This window comes from Salvelinus sp. IW2-2015, linkage group LG30 (genome assembly GCF_002910315.2).
Source record: "Salvelinus sp. IW2-2015 linkage group LG30, ASM291031v2, whole genome shotgun sequence".
Lineage (NCBI taxonomy): Eukaryota > Metazoa > Chordata > Actinopteri > Salmoniformes > Salmonidae > Salvelinus > Salvelinus sp. IW2-2015.
The window spans coordinates 2,517,661-2,540,574 of NC_036869.1; the positions used below are offsets into that span (position 1 = coordinate 2,517,661).

The 22,914-nt window shown below is 43.5% G+C and overlaps 1 protein-coding gene across 1 annotated transcript in view; it reads right to left on the reverse strand.

Annotated features, from left to right (window-relative positions):
• LOC111954776 (VPS50 subunit of EARP/GARPII complex) overlaps positions 1-21,578 on the reverse strand; it is a 66,184-nt gene extending 44,606 nt beyond the window's left edge. The window contains exons 1-3 of the mRNA XM_023974691.2: positions 21,434-21,578; positions 19,762-19,830; positions 88-210 (exon numbers count right to left, since the gene is read on the reverse strand). Coding sequence (XP_023830459.2) covers positions 88-210; positions 19,762-19,830; positions 21,434-21,466 — 225 coding nt within the window. The 5' untranslated portion in view covers positions 21,467-21,578. The remainder of the gene's footprint in view (positions 1-87; positions 211-19,761; positions 19,831-21,433) is intronic.
• Positions 21,579-22,914: the final 1,336 nt, after the last annotated feature.

Genomic DNA, 22,914 nt, shown 5'->3' on the forward strand with positions numbered 1-22,914 from the left:
AACAGTGGGCCTAACTAACTGACTCACCTCCAGCTTGTTGTGTCCTCTGGGTCTGTAGTGAACAGTGGGCCTAACTAACTGACTCACCTCCAGCTCGTGCTGCACCATGTCAAAGGAGTCGTTGGAGTAGTAGACCTCCTGGATGCTGTTAATGATCTCCTGCTCCGCCTGGGGGTCGATGGGCTGCTCCCTCATCTCCCTCATCTCCTCCTGAGATACCAGAGAGAGGTGAGAAAGAGAAATTGATGCATCAGTTAGATCAGTAAGACTGCAAAGCACCCGGTTGCTGGGACACCCTCGTGGGAAGGGAGGAAACGGAGGCTCTGTGAGAAAAAAACAACTCTCCAGAATTTCTCTAGGAACCAAAGCCTGTCCATTGGGTTTCTCGCTCCTGAAGTCCACAGATTACCTTCTTATTTAAGCCTGTCTGGCTGTTTCCCTGGAGAGAACTCTACACAGACCCATAATCAGCCTGAATATAGGCACTTATCAATAGATACCGCTCTCAGTCAATCCTCTCTTTGAAGATTGATACGCTGCCCAATTTGAGAGGACAAAGCCTGTGCAACACACGGATAATGCATTATAGTAAAGCAATTCAGCTATGAAATAGGCTGAAACGTATCCAGGAGGAATGGGGGTAAATCATCCCAATGGCAGGCAAAAGGACTGATCGAGGAAGAAAGATGCTAGGATATTCTTCAATAACCTTCACAGCATCCATTTGACCATGCCAAAGAGATAGGGTGTGACAGATGGGCCTATATCTCAGGCACTGATTATCAAAACACCTGCCTAGTCGAGAAAAAATCTTCAAAAACGGATTTTTCCAGTAAAAGTGAGGAATCAGAGGCAAATTAGAGGTGAATTACAAGGGAGTCCGGGGCGAATTAGAGGAATCAGAGGCAAATTAAAGGCGAATTACAAGGGAATCAAGGGCGAATTAGAGGAATCAGAGGCGAATTACAGCGGAATCAGAGGCAAAATACAGAGGAATCAGAGGCGAATCAGAGGCGAATTACAAGGGAATCGGGGGCGAAGGAATCAGAGAGGGATCAGAGGCGAATCACAGAAGAAGCAGATGCGAAGCAGAGGAAAGAGGCAAATTAGAGAGGAATGAGAGGCGTGTTATGAAATCTGTGAATGTATTGTAATGTATTTAAAATTGTATAACTGCCTTAATCCTGCCTTGGCAGCAGCTAATGGGGATCCATAATAAATACAAATTAAAGACGAATCAGAGGCAAATTACAGGGGAATATTACAGAGGAATGAGTACCACCCGTGTGCGTGTGTGCGTGTGTGCGTGCGTGGACTATACCAGTATCACGATACTCGTGAGTATGGAAACAATACACAAAGCGAATGAAATTTCTTTAGGAAAACAGCCCTAATGTTGGAAACAAACATCATCCCTGCGGCACATGTATTTATTTTCCAAGTTATAGAACACAATATTTGACATACAGCAGGTTTTTAAAGGACCAAACAGGGAGGTCTGCTTCGTGTTTTCATTTTTTGCCATGGAAAACAAATACTGCGATCCTGGTATCGTCCCGTCCTGGTATCGTCCCGTCCTGGTATGTGTTTTGAAGGCGTGCTGTGCAGGTCTGACACATTTGAGGCTGGGTAGGGAGAACACAGCAGGAGCCAACATGGAGTGTGTGGGTGAGCGGAGCGTTGGAGCTCAGCATCCCTAGTGAGGGGGTGGGTGGAAAATTATGGAGGGAGGGATACTGGTAAAGAGAAAATAAGAAAAAGGCCAGAAGTGATTCATCTCTCAGGTACCCCAAATTGATAGTGCCCTTCTCTGAACTCTGCCTTTTCCTCTTTCTGTTTGTCCCACTCTCTCTCACCATGACTTTAAAAATATATTCAAGACAACAAAATCAACCTAGGTGAATGACTCATTTCTGGGCTCCAAGCATCTCTTCCCTCCACAGGCACAAACACAGCCTAAACATTAGCCTATCCCTAAACTCTGCAGAGCAGAGACATCTAACAACTATCATCAAGCTTTGATCACGTTCACGTTGATGGATTAAAATGAAACAATGATCCTCCTCTGTCCAAATTAAAAAAAATCTCATCGTGCCGTTCCTCCTTCTCAATATGGGGAGAAACAAAAATTCAAAAGCCATTTGCACCTAAAAGTAGGCTGTTTAATGAGCCTAATCAAAGAAGCAAAGGCTGTTCGGCTGAAGTGGTCATTGAATGCAGAGAGAAAACCCAGCAGAAGACAAAAGGGGTTCCTTCTTGGTGAGTGTCAGAAGCCAGGTGAACACATGATGCCAGAGGAACACCTGGTCAGTTTGATGGTGAGGTAAATGGTGAAGATGTTCAGCTCTGCAGTACACCATGCCAAAGGGACACTGGTCAGTTTGATGGTGAGGTAAATGGTGAAGATGTTCAGCTCTGCAGTACACCATGCCAAAGGGACACCTGGTCAGTTTGATGGTGAGGTAAATGGTGAAGATGTTCAGCTCTGCAGTACACATGATGCCAGAGGGACACCTGGTGGTGGATCAGAGAACTAACCTACATGGAACAGTCAGTACTGTAGAAGTACGGGTTGACTCGCAGTCCTGGCAGTTATATCTGAGTGGCATGTGGGTTTAGGGTCATTAAATAGTGGATGAAGGGCGGGTGGGTTTAGGGTCATTAAATAGTGGATGAAGGGCGGGTGGGTTTAGGGTCATTAAATAGTGGATGAAGGGCAGGTGGGTTAGGGTCATTAAATAGTGGATGAAGGCGGGTGGGTTTAGGGTCATTAAATAGTGGATGAAGGCGGTGGGTTTAGGGTCATTAAATAGTGGATGAAGGGCAGGTGGGTTTAGGGTCATTAAATAGTGGATGAAGGGCGGGTGGGTTTAGGGTCATTAAATAGTGGATGAAGGCGGGTGGGGTTTAGGGGGTCATTAAATAGTGGATGAAAGGGCGGGTGGGTTTAGGGTCATTAAATAGTGGATGAAGGGCGGGTGGTTTAGGGTCATTAAATAGTGGATGAAGGCGGGTGGGTTAGGGTCATTAAATAGTGGATGAAGGGCGGGTGGGTTTAGGGTCATTAAAATAGTGGATGAAGGGCGGGTGGTTTAGGGTCATTAAATAGTGGATGAAGGGCGGGTGGGTTTAGGGTCATTAAATAGTGGATGAAGGGCGGTGGGTTTAGGGTCATTAAATGTGGATGAAGGGCAGGTGGGTTTTAGGGTCATTAAATAGTGGATGAAGGGCAGGTGGGTTAGGGTCATTAAATAGTGATGAAGGGCAGGTGGGTTTAGGGTCATTAAATAGTGGATGAAGGGCAGGTGGGTTAGGGTCATTAAATAGTGGATGAGGGCAGGTGGGTTTAGGGTCATTAAATAGTGGATGAGGGCGGGTGGGTTTAGGGTCATTAATAGTGGATGAAGGCAGGTGGGTTTAGGTCATTAATAGTGGATGAAGGGCAGGTGGGTTAGGGTCATTAAATAGTGGATGAAGGGCAGGTGGGTTTAGGGTCATTTAAATAGTGGATGAAGGGCAGGTGGGTTTAGGTCATTAAATAGTGGATGAAGGCAGGTGGGTTTTAGGGTCATAAAATAGTGGATGAAGGGGGTGGTTTAGGGTCATTAAATAGTGGATGAAGGGCAGGTGGCAGGTTGAATGAGGAGAAAACAATACCATTAAAAAATCCATAAATGTAGAATTCTTGTGCAATTTATATCTATAGGCTACATTTCTGGCATTAGTGCGTAAACCTAAGCTTCAGGACTTATAACTGTACACGCGCCAAATAGCCTACATGCCAATCGCCAAATGCTTTAGGGAACCGGTAGAAAAAGTTAATGTTGATCCACTGAGGCAAAAAGACAATGTCGGAATTGAATTCAATAATAGAAAAGCTGCAAAATGGAGAGTTGAAAATAAAGAGAAGGGAGGACCAGAAAAGTCATGTTTGGAAAAGAGGATGATATGTTACGTGATAATTGAGGTGTTATACAAATTTGACAGTCACAAGACGGGGACTTCAAAATAGGCCTATGGCACATGAAGGGAACTGTAGCCTACTGTTCAGATGGGTTCAATGGAAACTGAAAACTGGACACTGACTGTAGGTCTATAACCTCTCACATAACCTTAATATTAACTCRTSCAGTAAAATGATACACCAATTGTAGGCTACATTTTTACTCAGGAACAAGAGTGGAGAAACATGATTTCTTTCTTTCAGCATCTTGAGAGAATGTGAATGTGCAGTTAGATACCGTCTGTAGAGGTACTGTCTTTATCAGCATCATAAAAGCTGATAGTATTTCAACCACATAAAATATATATCCAAGCAGAACTGAAATCTTATCAGAAACATGTTGGGTCGTTGAAACAGCATTATATTGTCTTACAACCGGTCTAACAGATGTAATTTAGACATTTTGCAAATAAAATCTTTAGTTTCTTTAGAGTCATTGCATTATCTCCCCGGTCCCTAAACATCTTTGCGCCGCGAAAGAAGCAGAGAGAGAAAAATAAACTTTCCAGAAGTCAACTAGATTGAAGCATTCATTGATGACATTCTGGTGAGCAAGGGTTTATTTAGTCTTCTAGGGCATCAATTAATAACAGAAGAGAAGCGGCATGTATCTAATTATAGACAAGTTGACTAACAAATACCCTACCAAAGTGTCAGAAGTTATAAGAAGAAACCTATCAGGCAAAAAAAAGATCAGTTCCCGAAAATGTCAATAAGACAACTCCATAAGCCTCTGCAATACATCCCAAGGAGGCAGATACTGTATATCTGACATTACATAAACTCAGCAAAAAAAGATATGTCCCTTTTTCAGGACCCTGTCTTTCAAAGATAATTCATTAAAATCCAAATAACTTCACAGATCTTCATTGTAAAGGGTTTAAACACTGTTTCCCATGCTTGTTCAATGAACCATAAACAATTCATGAACATGCACCTGTGGAACAGTCGTTAAGACACTAACAGCTTACAGACGGTAGGCAATTAAGGTCACAGTTATGATAACTTAGGACACTAAAGAGGCCTTTCTACTGACTTTGAAAAACACCAAAAGAAAGAAGCCCAGGGTCCTTGCTCATCTGCGTGAACGTGCCTTAGGCATGCTGCAAAGAGGCATGAGGACTGCAGATGTGGCCAGGGCAATACATTGCAATGTCCATACTGTGAGACGCCTAAGACAGCGCTACAGGGAGACAGGACAGACAGCTGATCGTCCTCGCAGTGGCAGACCACGTGTATCAACACCTGCACAGGATCGGTACATCCAAACATCACACCTGCGGGACAGGTACAGGATGGCAACAACAGCTGCCCGAGTTACACCAGGAACGCACAATCCCTCCATCAGTGCTCAGACTGTCCACAATAGGCTGAGAGAGGCTGGACTGGGGGCTTCTAGGCCTGTTGTAAAGGCAGGTCATCACCAGCCATCACCGGCAACAACGTCGCCTATGGGCACAAACCCACCGTCGCTGGACCAGACAGGACTGGCAAAAAGTGCTCTTCACTGACGAGTCGCAGTTTTGTCTCACCAGGGGTGATGGCCAGATTCGTGTTTATTGTCGAATGAATGAGCGTTACACCGAGGCCTGTACTCTGGAGCAGGATCGATTTGGAGGTGGAGGGTCCCTCATGCTCTGGGGCGGTGTGTCACAGCATCATCGGACTGAGCTTGTTGGCATTGAAGGCAATCTCAACGCTGTGCGTTACAGGGAAGACATCCTCTTTGTCTGGGATTGTCTGGGACCTGTTGGATCGGATGGTAAGGGCTAGGGCCACTCCCCCCAGAAATGTCCGGGAACTTGCAGGTGCCTTGGTGGAAGAGTGGGGTACCTCTCAAAGCAAGAACTGGCAAATCTGGTGCAGTCCATGAGGAGGAGATGCACTGCAGTACTTAATGCAGCTGGTGGCCACACCAGATACTGACTGTTACTTTTGATTTTGACCCCCCCTTTGTTCAGGGACACAATATTCCATTTCTGTTGGTCACATGTCTGTGGAACTTGTTCAGTTTGGCTCTCAGTTGTTGAATCTTGTTATGTTCAAACAAATATTTACACATGTTAAGTTTGCTGAAAATAAATGCAGTTGACAGTGAGAGGACGTTTCTTTTTTTGCTAGGTTTAGATGTACAATACATGACCAAAAGTATGTGGACACGTACTCGTCGAACATCTCATTCCAAAATCATTGGCATTAATATGAAGTTGGTCCCCACTTTGCTGCTATAACAGCCTCCACTCTTCTGGCAAGGCTTTCCACTAGATGATGGAACATTCGTGAGTTCGGGCACTGCTGTTTGGCGATTAGGCCTGGCTCGCAGTCCGTTTTCCAATTCGTCCCAAAAGTGTTTGATGGTGTTGATGTCAGGGCTCTGTGCAGCCCAGTCAAGTTCTTCCACACCAATCCTGACAAACCATTTCTGTATGGACCTTGCTTTGTGAACAGGGGCATTGTCATGCTGAAACAGGAAAGCGCCTTCCCCAAACTGTTGCCACAAAGATGGAAGCACAGAATTGTCTAGAATGTCATTTTATGCTGTAGTATTAAATGCTGTAGCATTTGTTGTAGGTGTGTTATGCTGTAGCACTAGCCCAAACCATGAAATACAACCCCAGACCATTATTCCTCCTCCACCAAACTTTACAGTTGGGGCAGGTAGCGTTCTCCTGGCATCCGCCAAACCCAGAGTCGTCCGTCGGGCTGCCAGATGGTGAAGCATAATTCATCACTCCAGAGAACGCATTTCCACTGCTCCAGAGTCCAATGGGAGTGAGTATTACACCACTCCAGCCGACGCTTGGCATTGCACATGGTGATCTTAGGCTTGTGTACGGCTGCTCGGCCACGGAAACCCATTTCATGAATCTCCCAAAGAACAGTTCTTGTGCTGACGTTGCTTTCAGAGGCAGTTTTTGAACTCGGTAGGGAGTGTTGCAACCGAGGACAGACGTGCTAAGCGCTTCAGTACGCGGCGTTCCCGTTCTGTGAGCTTGTGTGGCCTAACACTTTGCGGCTGAGCCATTGTTGCTCCTAGACGTATCCACTTCACAATAACAGCAATTACAGCTGACAGGGGCAGCTCTAGCAGTGTAGAAATTTCACAAACCTTTCCTTGTTGGAAAGGTGGCATCCTATGGCGGTGCCACGTTGAAAATCACTGAGCTCTTCAGTAAGGCCATTCAACTTCCAATTATCTATTATCTATTTGTATATGGAGATCAAAAATCTAATTGTATTGGTCACATGCGCCGAATACAACAGGTGTAGACCTTACAGTGAAACGCTTACTTACAAGCCCTTAACCAACAATGCAGTTTCAAAAAAATACATATAAGAATAAGAGATAAAAGTAACAAGTAATTAAAGAGCAGCAGTGAAATAACAATAGCGAGACTATATACAGGGGCGTACCGATCAGAGTCAATGTGCGGGGGCACCGGTTAGTTGAGGTAGCTGTCTCTTATACACAGGATTGAAGGGCTACAGGGCCAAGAACAAGTCTTTCAAGAGGAAGGGAATTCAAATAGTCTTGGTAGCCATTTTGCTAGCTGTTCAGGAGTCTTATGGCTTGGGGGTAGAAGCTGTTTAGAAGCCTCTTGAACCTAGACTTGGCGCTCCGGTACCACTTGCCGTATGGTAGCAGAGAGAACAGTCTATGACTAGGGTGGCTGGAGTGTTTGACACATTTTAGGGCCTTCCTCTGACACCGCCTTGTATAGAGGTCCTGAATGGCAGGAAGCTTGGCCAGCCCAGTCGCACTACACTCTGTAGTGCCTTGCGGCCGGAGGCCGAGCAGTTGCCATACCAGGTAGTGATGCAACCAGTCAGGATGATCTCGATGGTGCAGCTGTAGAACCTTTTGAGGATCTGAGGACCCATGCCAAATCTTTTCAGTCTCCCGAGGGGGAATAGGTTTTGTCGTGCCCGCTTCACGACGGTCATGGTGTGCTTGGACCATGTTAGCTTGTTGGTGATCTGGACACCAAGGAACTTGAAGCTCTCAACCTGCTCCACTGCAGCCCCATCGATGAGAATGGGGGAGTGTTCGTTCCTCTTTTTCCTGTAGTTCACAATCATCTCCTTTGTCTTGATCACATTGAGGGAGAGGTTGTTGTCCTGACCACCCGGTCAGGTCTCTGACCTCCTCCCTATAGGCTGTCTCATTGTTGTCGGTGATCAGGCCTACCACTTTTGTGTCATCGGCAAATTTAATGATGTTGTTGGAGTCGTGCCTGGCCGTGCAGTCATGAGTGAACAGGGAGTACAGGAGGGGGCTGATCATGCACCCCTGAGGGGCACCTGTGTTGAGGATCAGCGTGGAGGATGTGTTGTTACCTACCCTTGCCACCTGGGGGGTGGCCATTCAGGAAGTCCAGGATCCAGTTGCAGAGGGAGGTGTTTAGTCCCAGGGTCCTTAGCTTATTGTTGAGCTTTGACGGCACTATGGTGTTAAACGCTGAGTTGAAGTCAATGAATAGCATTCTCACATAGGTGTTCCTTTTGTCCAGGTGGGAAAGGGCAGTGTGGAGTGCAATAGAGACTGCATCATCTGTGGATCTGTTGGGGCGGTATGCAAATTGGAGTGGGTCTAGGGTTTCTGGGATGATGGTGTTGATGTGAGCCATGACCAGCCTTTCAAAGCACTTCATGACGTGAGTGCTACAGGTCAGTAGTCATTTAGGCAGATTACCTTAGTGTTCTTGGGCACAGGCACTATGGTGGTCTGCTTAAAACATGTTGGTATTACAGACTCAGTCAGGGAGAGGTTGAAAATGTCAGTGAAGACACTATTTGGTAAGCGCATGTTCGGAGTACACGTCCTTGTAATCCGTCTGGCCCTGCGGCCTTGTGAATGTTGACCTGTCTTAAGGTCTTAGTCACATCGGCAGCGGAGAGCGTGATCACACATTTCAGTGTTATTTGCCTTGAAGTGAGCATAGAAGTTATTTAGCTCGTCTGGTAGGCTCATGTCACTGGGCAGCTCTCGGCTGTGCTTCCCTTTGTAGTCTAATGGTTTGCGGGCCCTGCCACATCGGACGAGCGTCAGAGCCGGAGTAGAACGACTCTTAGTCCTCTATGGACACTTTGCCTGTTTGATGGTTCGTCGGAGGGCATAGCGGGATTTCTTATAAGCTTCAGGGTTAGAGTCCTGCTCCTTGAAAGCGGCAGCTCTAGCCTTTAGCTCAGTGCGGATGCTGCCTGTAATCCATGGCTTCTGGTTGGGGTATGTACGTACTGTCACTGTGGGGACGACATCATCAATGCACTTATTGATGAAGCCAATGACAGATGTGGCGTACTCCTCAATGCCATTGGAGGAATCCCGGAACATATTCCAGTCTATGCATGCAAAACAGTCCTGTAGCTTAGCATCTGCTTCATCTGACCACTTTTTTATTGATCTAGTCACTGGTGCTTCCTGCTTTAATTTTTGCTTGTAAGCAGGAATCAGGAGGATGGAATTATGGTCAGATTTGCCAAATGGAAGGCGAGGGAGAGCTTTGTATGCATCTCTGTGTGTGGCGTATAAGTGGTCCAGAGTTCTTTTCCCTCTGGTTGCACATTTAACATGCTGATAGAAATTTTGAAAAACTGATTTAAGTTTCCCTGCATTAAAGTCCCCAGGTACTAGGAGCGCCGCCTCTGGGTGAGCATTTTCTTGTTTGCTTATGGCGGAATACAGCTCATTCAATGCCATCTTAGTGCCAGCCTCTGACTGTGGTGGTATGTAAACAGCTACAAGGAATATAGATGAAAACTCTCTCAGTAGGTAGTGTGGTCTGCAGCTTATCATGAGAAACCAAAATTAGGAAGGTGTTCCAAATGTTTTATACACGCAGTGTCTAGTCCGGCGGTTGCGGGTGGGTGGCTATTAAACCTTGACCTGTCAACCGGACGTGCTACCTGTCCCAGACCTGCTGTTTTCAACTCTCTAGAGACCGCAGGAGCGGTAGAGATACTCTTAATGATCGGGTATGAAAAGCCAACTGATATTTACTCCTGATTATTATTTGACCATGCTTGGTCATTTATGAACATTTGAACATCTTGGCCATGTTCTGTTATAATCTCCACCCGGCACAGCCAGAAGAGGACTGGCCACCCCTCATAGCCTGGTTCCTCTCTAGGTTTCTTCCTAGGTTTTGGCCTTTCTAGGGAGTTTTTCCTAGCCGCCGTGCTTCTACACCTGCATTGCTTGCTGTTTGGGGTTTTAGGCTGGGTTTCTGTACAGCACTTCGAGATATTAGCTGATGTACGAAGGGCTATATAAAATAAACTTGATTTGATTAGAAATTGCAGGATGGTGCGTGTGAACAAACAGCTGACCCACGCACCACTAGAGGGTACATCCTAATTATCTCTCCTTACTAGTGTGCAATTGTTCACTTCCCTTCGTGAATTTGAAAGGAAATGAATGGTGTATATAGGTCGAGACTGAAGGTCAATCAATGTGGAAAACGTAAAGAACTTTGAAAGCTTCTTAAAGTGCAGTCGCAAAAACCGCTATGATGAAACTGGCTCTCATGAGGACCGAGACAGGAAAGGAAGACCCAGAGTTACCTCTGCTGCAGAGGATAAGTTCCTTAGAGTTACCAGCACACAACCACATCATTCTGCAGGAATACGCCATCCCATCTGGTTTGCGCTTAGTGGGACTATCATTTGTTTTTCAACAGGACTTCCAGGCTATGACCAAGGAGAGTGATGGAGTGCTGCATCAGGTGACCTGGCCTCCACAATCACCCAACCTCAACCCAATTGAGATGGTTTGGGATGAGTTGGACCGTAGAGTGAAGGAAAAGCAGCCAACAAATACACAGTATACGTGGGAAATCCTTCAAGACTGTTGGAAAAGCATTCCAGGTGAAGCTGATTGAGCGAATGCCAAGCGTGTGCAAAGCTGTCATCAAGGCAAAGGGTGGCTACTTTGAAGAATCAAAAATATATTTTGATTTGTTGAACACTTTTTTGGTTACTACATGATTCCATGTGTTATTTCATAGTGTTGATGTCTTCACTATTATTCTACAATGAAGAAAATAGTACAAATAAAAGAAAAACCCTTGAATTGAGTAGGTGTCCAAACTTTTGACTGGTACCGTAGATGAATAGTATGGTCTGAACCACACCCAAACCAGTTTGAGCTATGTGAATAGTATGGTTTGAACCACACCCAAACCAGTTTGAGCTATGTGAATAGTATGGTTTGAACCACAGTCTTATATAGGCCTGGATGGCTCTAGTTTGACCCCCCCACCCCACTTGGTTTGATCTTTTCTCCAAGCAGCAATGCCAATTCATACAGTAGTCCCTGGAATAGGTGTGTGGATAGGGGGTAGAAAGTAAAAATATGAACCTCTTTTCCCCTCTCTCTGCTCCTTGTATCACATCTGTCCAAACTCATTAAAGGTCAAGCTAGATAGAATGTGAACCATAGAAAAGAAAAAGTATTCAGGCATAAGTCTAGCTGCACAACCCATTGGAGAACGTATTGAGAAATTATGTGACTACACTGAATAAAAAGAAGAAGAAACTACACTATGAAACAAAGATAAATGACAAAGGAGTAAAAAGGACAGTAAAAAGCTTTGGAGCACCTAAAAATGACATTTTAGGAAAAAAGGCAAACTCATTTCCATCCTTAATAGAATCAGATGGCTCATTCATCACAAAACCAACTGATATTGCCAACTACTTTTTTTTTTTTTAAATGGCAAGATTAGCAAACTTAAGCATGACATGCCTGCAACAAAACGATGACACTACACATCCAAGTTTATCTGACCAAATTATGAAAGATTTGTCATTTTGAATTGCGTAAAGTGAGGTGAAAATTGATTGTCTATCAACAATGACAAGCCACCGGGGTCTGACAACTTGGATGGAAAATTACTGAGGATAATAGCGTACAATATTGCCACTCCTATTTGCCATATTTTCAATTTAAGCCTACTAGAAAGTGTGCCCCCAGGCTTGGAGGGTCATTCCCCTACCTAAGCCCCCTTTACTGACTCAAATAGCCAACCAATCAGCCCATTACAAACATCAAATCAAATTGTATTAGTCACATTGTGCTCACTGCTCATTGTCTGTTATAATTGCTTTTAATAACCTGCCCAGGGACTGTGGTTGAAAATTAGCCGGCTGGCTAAAACCGGCACTTTTACTGAATCGTTGATTAATGTGCACTGTCCATGTAAAAAATTAAATAAACTCCAACATGCGCCGAATATAACAGGTGTAGACATTACAGTGAAATGCTTACTTACGAGCCCCTAACCAATAATGCAGATTCAAAAAAATACAGATAAGAATAAGAGATAAAAATATCAAGTAATTAAAAAAGAACAGCAGTAAAAAACAAAACAATAGCGAGACTATATACAGGGGGGTACTGATACATATTCAATGTGCGGGGGCACCGGTTAGTTGAGGTAGCACGTACATGTAGGTAGAGTTATTAAAGTGAAAATGCATAGATGACAACAGAGAGGAGCCGTGGTGTAAAGAGGGGGAGAGGGGCAATGCAAATAGTCTGGGCAGCAATTTGACTAGATGTTCAGGAGGCTTGGGGGTAGAAGCTGTTTAGAAGCATCTTGGACCTAGTCTTGGCGCTCCGGTACCGCTTGCCGTGCGGTAGCAGAGATAACAGTCTATGACTAGGGTGGCTGGAGTGCTTGACAAATTTTAGGGCCTTCCTCTGACACCGCCTGGTATAGAGGTTCTGGATGGCAGGAAGCTTGGCCCCAGTGATGTGCTGGGCCGTTAGCACTACCCTCTGTAGTGCCTTGCGGTCGGAGGCCGAGCAGTTGCCATACCAGGCAGTGATGCAACCAGTCAGGATCCTCTCGATGATGCAGCTGTAGAACCTTTTGAGGATCTGAGGACCCATGCCAAATCTTTTCAGTCTCCTGTGGGGGAATAGGTTTTGTCGTGCACTCTTCACGACTGTCTTGGTGTGCTTGGACCATGTTAGTTATCTGGACACCAAGGAACTTGAAGCTCAGTAAACTTTTGCCCAGATACAATGCTATTTTACAGTTAACAAAATTGACAAACTTTCAGCATGCCTATAGGGAAGGACATTTAACAAGCACAGCAATTACACAAATGACTGATGATTGGCTAAGAGAAATTGATGAAGAAAAGATTGTGGGGGCTGTTTACACCCCCTGCTATAATGTGGATAGAGTTACCGGTCTAATAGAACACAGAGGGTGTTCTTTAATGGAAGCCTCTCCAACATAATCCAGGTAGAATCAGGAATTCCCCAGGGCAGCTATCTAGGCCCCTTTTTTCAAGATTTACTAATGACATGTCACTGGCTTGTCTATGTATGCACATGACTCAACCCTATCCATGTCAGCTACTACAGCGACTGAAATGACTGCAACACTTAACAAAGCTATTCATTCGTTTTAGAGTGGGTGGCAAGGAATAAGTTAGTCCTAAATATTTCTCAAATTAAAAGCATTGTATTTGGGACAAATCATTCACTAAACCCTAAACATTGTAATAAGTAAATGTGGAAATTGAGGAAGTTTAGGTGACTAAACTGCTTGGAGTAACCCTGGATTGTAAACTGTCATGGTCAATTTCACTGGTCAACCCCAAAGCTAATTCCTCCTTTGGCCGCCTTTCCTTCCAGTTCTCTGCTGCCAATGACTGGAACGAACTGAGAAAAAAAAAATCACTGAAGCTGGAGACTCATATCGCCCTCACTAACTTTAAGCACCAGCTGTCAGAGCAGCTCACAGATCACTGCACCTGTACATAGCCCATCTGTAAATAGCCCATCCAACTACCTCATCCCCATACTGTTATTTATTTTGCTCCTTTGCACTCCAGTATCTCTACTTGCACACTCATCTTCTGCACATCTATCACTCCAGTGTTTAATTGCTATATTGTAATTATTTCGCCACTATGGCCTATTTATTGCCTTACCTCCCTCATTTGCACACTCTATATATACTTGTTCTATTGTATTATTGACTGTATGTTTGTTTATTCCATGTGTAACTCTGTGTTGTTTGTGTCACACTGCTTTGCTTTATCTTGGCCAGGTCGCAGTTGTAAATGAGAAGTTGTTCTCAACTAGCCTACCTGGTTAAATAAAGGTGAAAAAAATATGTAAAACACATATTGATACAACAGTAGCTAAGATGGGGAGAAGTTTGTGCATAATAAAGTTCTGCTCTACCTTAACAGCACTATCAACAAGGCAGGGCCTACAGGGCATAGTTTTGTCACACCTGGACAACTGTTCAGTAGTGTGGTCAGGTGCCACAAAAAGGGACTTAGGAAAATTGCAATTGGCTCAGAACAGGGCAGCACGACCGGCCCTTGGATGTACACAGAGAGCAAATATATATTAATAATATGCATGTCAATCTCTCCTAGCTCAAAGTGGAGGAGACATTGGACTTCATCACTACTTATTTTTATGAGATTTATTCATGAGAGGCGTTGACATGTTGAATGCACTGAGCCGTCTGTCTGAACTAGTGGCGCACAGCTCGGACACCCATGCAGACCCCACAAGACAACAGTCCCCAAGTCCAGAACAGACTATGGGAGGCACACAGTACTACATAGACCCATGACTACATGGAACTCTATTCCACATCAAGTAACTGATGCAAGCAGTAAAATTAGATTTTAAAAAACTGAAAAATAGTGGCTTGCGAAAGTATTCACCCCCTTGGCATTTTTCCTATTTTGTTGCCTTACAACCTGGAATTAAAATTGATATTTGGGGGGTTTGTATCATTTGATTTACACAACATGCCTACCACTTTGAAGATGCAAAATATGTTTTATTGTGAAACAAACAAGAAATAAGACAAAAAAGCAGAACTTGAGGGTGCATGACTATTTACCTCCGTCCCAGTCTCAAATCTCTGGAAGACAAACGGGTTTCCCTCAAGAAATTCCCTGTATTTAGCGCCATCCATCATTCCTTCAATTCTGACCAGTTTCCCAGTCCCTGCCGATGAAAAACATACCCACAGCATGATGCTGCCACCACCATGCTTCACTGTGGGGATGGTGTTCTCAGGGTGATGAGAGGTGTTGAGTTTGCACCAGACTTAGTGTTTTCCTTGATGGCCAAAAAGTTCAATTCAAGAGTACCTTCCTCCATATATTTGGGGAGTCTCCCACATGCCTTTTGGCAAACACCAACGTGTTTGCGTATTTTCTTCTTTAAGCAATGTCTTTTTTCTGGCCACTGAGTGCACGGCTTAAAGTGGCCCTATGTACAAATACTCCAATCTCCGCTGTGGAGCTTTGCAGCTCCTTCAGGGTTATCTTTGGTCTATTTGTTGCCTCTCTGATTAATGCCCTCCTTGCTTGGTCCGTGAGTTTCGGTGAGCTGTCCTCTCTTGGCAGGTTTGTTGTGGTGCCATATTCTTTCCATTTTTTAATAATGGATTTAATGGTGCTCAATGGGATGTTCAAAGTTTCAGATATTTTTTTATAACCCAACCCTGATCTGTACTTCTCCACAACTTTGTCCCTGACCTGTTTGGAGAGATCCTTGGTCTTCATGGTGCCACTTGCTTGGTGGTGCACCTTGCTTAGGGGTGATGCAGACTCTGGGGCCTTTCAGAACAGATCATGTGACACTTAGATTGCACACAGGTGAACTTTAATTATGTGATTGGTAATTGATTGCACCAGATCTTATTTAGGGGCTTCATAGCAAAGAGGGTGAATACATATGCACACACCATTTTTCTTTTATTAGAATTTTTTTAAACATTTTTTTTATTTTATCTATTTTGTGTATGTCCATTACATGAAATCCAAATAAAAATCTATTTAAATTACAGGTTGTAATGCAACAAAATAGGAAAAAAATGCCAAGAGTGATGAATACTTTTGCAAGGCGTACACCTTATGGAAGAGCGGGGACTGTGAAGCAACACAAACATGGGCACAGACACATACATACACACACGTACATATTGATTTTGTACTGTAGATATGTGGTAGTGGTGGAGTTGGGGCCACACACAGTGTGTTGTGTTAATCTGTGAATGTATCGTAATGTTTTAAAAAATGTATAAACTGCCTTAATTTTGCTGGACCCCAAGAAGAGTGGGGATCCATAATAATTAAATACAAATAACGTAAGGACATACCCATGTTTCCATGTCATTTCAATTAAATTACGTAGAACCAACGTGGAATAGACATTAAATTGACCAGTGGGAAGCTTACAGGTGTAGTGTGTACAACATTTCATTGGGCACTGAGGCAAGAGAGAGGGGCAAGCCCATCAATCACCCAACATGCTTGGAAGGAGCCGTGACTGTTCCAGACGCAGTTCTAAGGATTTTTTCTGGATCAAGAAGGGGCTTAGGTGGTAGGCGTGGCAGGGGCAATGGCGGATGTTTGGCAAAAAAAAGTTTTTTACACTGTTTGAATTCCAATGGCAGAAAAATCCCTGGTTCTTCAATATACAGTAAAGTACCAGGATGTAATCCAGTTAGTCCACCGCCATTTGATCTATCAGAGTCAGGAAAGCCCTTATAGAGACTAGCACTAATCATGATTGCTTTTCCCCTGGCGTTCTTTATCCGACTGGTCACGCTGCATACAAATGCGTGTTATCTTAATGTGACAAAACCTGAAAGTGTTGAAATCAGTTACTGTAAGAAGCCATCTGTAGTCAACAGCATTTTCCCCTACTAGGCTTGTAAACTAGGCTCTACGTAAAACTTTATTGTTTGTGAATTAAGTTAGCCTAAGTGTTGTTTGTGTCTGTGTGTGTTTAGGCTGACTAGACTCCTCATAATTAATTGATATTTTCCTTCCAGAGCTAATCATTTTGAAGGAACAGCATGGATCCTTAGGGATAGAGAGCAGACGGTTTGAAGCATCTATTTAAGGCCTGTGACAATACCAGTATCGCAATGTTTTTTCCATGGCAAAAATTTTAACACAAGGGCCACCGGAGTGGTGCAGAGCTAGCTGTGCCACGAGTTCAGGCTCTGTCGCAGCCAGCTGTGACCGGGAGACCCATGGGGCTGCGGACAATTGGCCTAGCGTGCTCCGGGTTAGGGGAGGATTTGGCCGGCAGGGATGTTCTTGTCCCATTGCGCACTCACTAGCGACTCCTGTGGCGTGCCGGGCGCAATGCACGCCGACACGGTCGCCAGGAGTACAGTGTTTCCTCCGACACATCGGTGCGGCTGGCGTCCGGGTTAAGCGGGCGTTGTGTCAAGAAGCAGTGCGGCTTGGCTGGGTTGTGTTTCAGAGGACGCACAGCTCTCGACCTTCTCCCCTCCCGAGTCCGTACGACCTTCTCCCCTCCCGAGTCCGTACGGGAGTTGCAGCGATGGGACAAGACTAACTACCAATTGGATACCACGAAATACATAAACAAATTCAAATATATAAATTAAAACACGAAGCAAACCAAACTCTTCGGTACTTTAAATCCCTGCTTTTTTGTAAAACAATTGCGTGCTATAGCTTGGGAAATAAATGTGACTCTGGACGACAACATAATGATGTTTGTTTCCAAAATGTGCCCGCTTTGCGTTATGTTTTCTTGCCACGACACTAACAATTAACGCGACACTGGTATTGTCCCAGCTATAATCTCTTTCATCCTCTACCCTTCAACAAAACTCAAGAATAAGATGATAAAAACACTTTGTTCAAGCAGGTGATTTGGTGTAGTTTTCTTTCTATGCAATCGTATCACGAGCAAGTGTGTTTAGGATGAAGGGAGGTGGAGAAAAGAAAATCTCCACTCCATCTACAGCATTACACACACACACACACACACACACACACACACACACACACACACACACACACACACACACACACACACACACACACACCACCTACGCTGCTGCTACTGTCTATTATATATCCTGTTGCCTAGTCACTTTATCCCTACCTATATGTACAGTATATCTACTGTGTCTCAATTACCTCATACCCCTGCAAATAGACTCGGTACTGGTACTTACTATATATATAACCATGTTATTTTCTACTCCCTATATATAGTCATGCTATTTATATAAATTTTTATTCGTTATTCACTGTGTATTTTTTCCTCGTGTCACCATTTCAATTATTTATTTTACCATCTAACTCTGCATTGTTGAAAAGGACCCATAAGTAAGCATTTCACTGTTAGTCTACACCTGATGTTTACGAAGAATGTGACAAACAAAATGTTATTAATTTATTTAAAATGGAATGAATGTATGACACGAAAAGCTAAATAAAAAATGACAAACGGGAAAAAGAATTACATAATAAAAAATATGGCACTATAAAAGGAATAAGGTGCCATTTTGGACACACCCTGTCACTGCCTTTGTTCAGTGTGACATCTTCCACGTAGGCTAGGCCTAAACCTTGACAGCCAAAATGGATCTGCACCTTTTAGAGGTCAGCAGGCAACTTTCAGACCATGAGTCTGCTGCCCACACAGGTAGGAGAAAATAAGCTGCGACCGTCAATAACAGGCTTCGAACAGAGGAAATGAAACGTATTTCTTGAATCACCCTGCATGGTGGATAATGGGTTGGTCCCATTCCAAGTTCTATTCAGCTGGAGCTCATAGAAGGTCAAAAATACACAGAAACGTCAAGGAGAGTGGCTTGTAGGTCTCCCAAAGAGTGACTAACATTATAAACAGGGCATTTTGTTATTTGGTTCGAACACTCTTTACAAATTGAATTCGCACTCAGAACTAGTGGCTAATGACAAATGTAGCCCCTCATGGCTAACTGTGACTGATTGCATTTTCTAAGCAATGGCTCATTCTCCCGACCAAACTGCTGCAATACTGCCTCGGCAGTACAGCTAGGCATTATTCGGATTGTTATCCTTGACGTGAGGAGTGTCGTTTGGTGAATGACCAACTTCCATCTTTCCAACAATTGGCTTCTTTGTAGTGTGATGTAGAAAAATGATGCAACAGCCCCTGAAGGACCAGCGAGACTAGATAAGGAATGTAACGTCGGGCTGAAATACAGTGGTTACATAAAGAATGTGACTCCTAAAGTGTTTCTTACCAAATTGCCTTCAGTCAGGAGGAGACCCGAAGACCGAAATGTAATAGCCTATCTCTTTTCAGTGGTCTCAAAACCTAAGCTGTTCATTCAATGGATATGACACAGAGCAACACTCATATTGTATGTCATTCAGTCCTGGGCTATCAACATGATACAGGGCTAGGCAACACAGACAAATGAAAATGCAAATAATTACAGTTAGGCGAACTAATTATGATTTCATGTAGAAATGTACAGGAAATTAAAACAGTCTATTGGAAATAGGCCTCGTTAACATACTGGGGGTGAGCTAGTTGGTTTAGGCAGTATCTGAATAATCTGAAACTGTTTCACTTGTGGGTAACCGGAAGGAACACTGTATATTTTACACAATTGTACAGTTTAGCGCAGGGCTCTCCAACCCTGTTCCTGAAGGGCTACCCTTCTGTAGGTTTTTGTTCCGACCCCAGTTGCAACTAACCTGATTCAGCTCATCAACCAACTATTGATTGAAAATCAGGCGTGTTAGATTAAGGTTGGAGTGAAAACCTACATGACGGTAGCCCTCCAAGAACAGGGTGAGAGAACTCTGGTTTAGTGCTCATTGGTTAACAATAATGCGAACAACTGTCTGAATGCAGTGAAATTAAATAGCATCAGAGACCACCACTAAATCAAACTTCATAGAAATTGAATTAGACTATATCTCTGAAGAAAGCTTACCTTGCTTGGGATCCTGAAGTCCTCCACTGGGCTGAGGTCTGCAATGCTCTCCTGTGGGCTTTTCAGGCCCTGTCATCAACAATAAGGATGAAGTTGGTATTTTACAACAGGCAGGTTTAGCTAACTGTATACTATGTGCAGTAATCAATGGACAAAATGACCCTTGGCTGAAGTCAGTGGTGAGCTGCTACAAACAGTCTCTGTGTGGTGTAGGTTTTTATGAGGTGTATGCCAGACTGACACATTGCTACAGCATATGACTCTGCACATAGTGCATTCGGAAAGTATTCAGACCCCTTGACTTTCTCCACATTTTGTTCCGTTCGAATCTTATCCTAAAATTGATTAAATTGTTTTTTCCTCATGAATCTACACACAATACCCCATAATGACAAAGCAAAAACAGTTTTTATTTTTAATACATTTGCAAAACAATTTACTGAAATATCACATTTACATAAGTATCAGACCCTTTACTCAGACTTGGTTGAAGCATCTTTGACAGTGATTACAGCATCGAGTCTTCTTAGGTATGACGCTACAAGCTTAGCACACCTGTATTTGGGAAGTTTCTCTCATTCTTCTCTGCAGATCCTCTCAAGTTCTGTCAGGTTGGATGGGGAGCATCGCCGCACAGCTATTTTCAGGTCTCGCCAGAGATGTTTGATCGGGTTCAAGTCCGGGCTACTCAAGGACATTCAGATACATGTCCCGAAGCCAGTCCTGCGCTGTCTTGGGTGTGTGCTTAGGGTCGTTGTCCTGTTGGAAGGTGAACCTTCGCCCCAGTCTGAGGTCCTGAGCAGGTTTGCATCAAGGATCTCTCTTTACTTTGCTCCATTCATCTTTCCCTCGATCCTGACTAGTCTCCCAGTCCCTGCTGCTAGAAAACATCCCCACAGCATGATGCTGCCACCACCATGCTTCACCGTAGGGATGGTGACAGGTTTCCTCCAGATGTGACGCTTGGCATTCAGTCCAAAGAGTTCAATCTTGGTTTCATCAGACCAGAGAATCTTGTTTCTCATGGTCTGAGAGTCCTTTATTTGTAGAAACATCTCAAGGTTGATCAATGGAAACAGGATGCACCTGAACTCAATTTCGAGTCTCATAGCAAAGGGTCTGAATAAATTTCTAAAAACCTGTTTTCGTTTTATTATTATGGGTTATTGCGTGTACATTGCATTTTAAAATAAGGCTGTAACGTAACAAAATGTGGAAAAAAGTCAAGGTGTCTGAATACTTTCCGAATGCATTGTAGCTAGCTATTGAGTAACAAGATACAGATCTCAAGAATGCCTGTAACTGATAGGCCTCGTAACGTTATGCTGGGTACTAGTACGCTAACATTACAAGGTGAGAACTTCCATATCTACCCACTTCCCTATCCGTTGTTTTGCCCTCTCATTGCTGCTGGCTAATGAAACGTCTGAGCACGAATGCAGATTTGTAGCGAGCCAGCTATCGTGTTTCCTCTTTCGATGAGAAAGCAATATCCATCTAAACTGAGATCTTGTTCTGTTATTTAAATTGACCAAGATCATCGTTATAAAGCACATTGTTATCGGATCAGATGTCAACTGTAAGCTACTAGTAGCTAACTAACGTTACCTGGCTAGCATGCTGCCTACAGCCAGTGCGATGAGATCGACAGGTGAATTTTCGGGGGACTTACCTGCCGGGCCATAAGTGACTTTATCTTTTGCATCGTGAAATAATTGTTTTGTCCAAAAGATTATTGGTTAATTTTAGATTATAAAGTTACTGTCAACGATTCAGCTCCGGCTCTCTGAGAGAGAGGCCATGTTATTTTTCTATCATGTGACTATTTGTTATATTTGGGAAGTGTAGTTCAATGGGTACTACAAAGCGATCATCACTAGTTCCCACAGCCACAAAGTCATAAATCCTGCCTATTTCTAAAATGATTCTTCTTAAAATGGGATTTTAAACCTAACCTTAACCCTAACATTAACCACACCGCTAACCTTATGCCTAACCCTAACATTAAATTAAGACCAAAAAGCACATTTTTGTTTTAATACATTTTTACAATATACCCCATTTTAACTTTGTTGCTGTGGTAACTAGTGAAAACTACAAAGCGTGACGTGATGGCAATTTAAAATACATGTTCCTGTTTTTACCACATGTTGTCAAAAACTGTCAAACATGTAGTTTTGTCATTTAAACAAAATAATTCACTTGTCCTTTACTAATGAAATGTTTGTCCCCAAAACATTTATATTGCGTTGTTTATTGAATGTAGTCCCAGCAGAGTAAAAGTTAATGCTACCCACGGATTCATAAAAAATATACATGTAATAAACCTTTTATTGGAATCAGGCCATTTAAATTTATGAAAGCCACTTATACTATCATGTCTCCATTCCTGTTCCCCGGATGTGGATGTTGATAATGGCAGCCCCCCGCACCTCTCTGATTCAGATGGATTGGGTTAAATGCGGAAGACACATTTCAGTTGAATACATTCAGTTAGACAACTGACTAGGTAGCCCCCTTTCCCCTTTCCTGTGGTTTTATTTGTCTCCTGCAACTTCATCTGAGAACAATAGATGGCAGTAGTGGGATACTCTACTACTGTAAGTGATGTGGTCCTGTCCTTTGGAAAGAGGCACTTGTCAAAAGGCAGAAAATAGGTGTGTGTGTGTGTGTGTGGCCTATCACATAATGCAGCAAATTGTTGATCATGTAGCCTATCTTCCTACAATTCATTAAATAGAATAGTAATTTAATTGCTATGTGCATAGCAAGGACCCCTAATGTTTAAAAAATCATGGGGTTACTTCAGGGGGGTATTATAACACATCATACATAGCTATTTAATGAACTACATCCAAAACAGTTTTGTTTCATAAACTAAGGATGATGTCATCTCAAGCACCAAACACTGGGCCTACTACCTGGTGGAGTACAGCCTGGTTTAAAACAACACAGGGAGTAACTTAGTCTAGTTCCTGCTCCTGCTTAATCACACCACTGGCTATTTCCCTGTCAAATGAAGGTGAGGAGAGGTGCTGCCTCCAGGCACCAGTGTTGTTTGTTATGCAGCTGAATAGAGTGGATCCTCCCGTAAAACATAGAGAGAGACAGATGGTCTCCCTACCAGGAGCCGTCATCATAAAATACACTCTA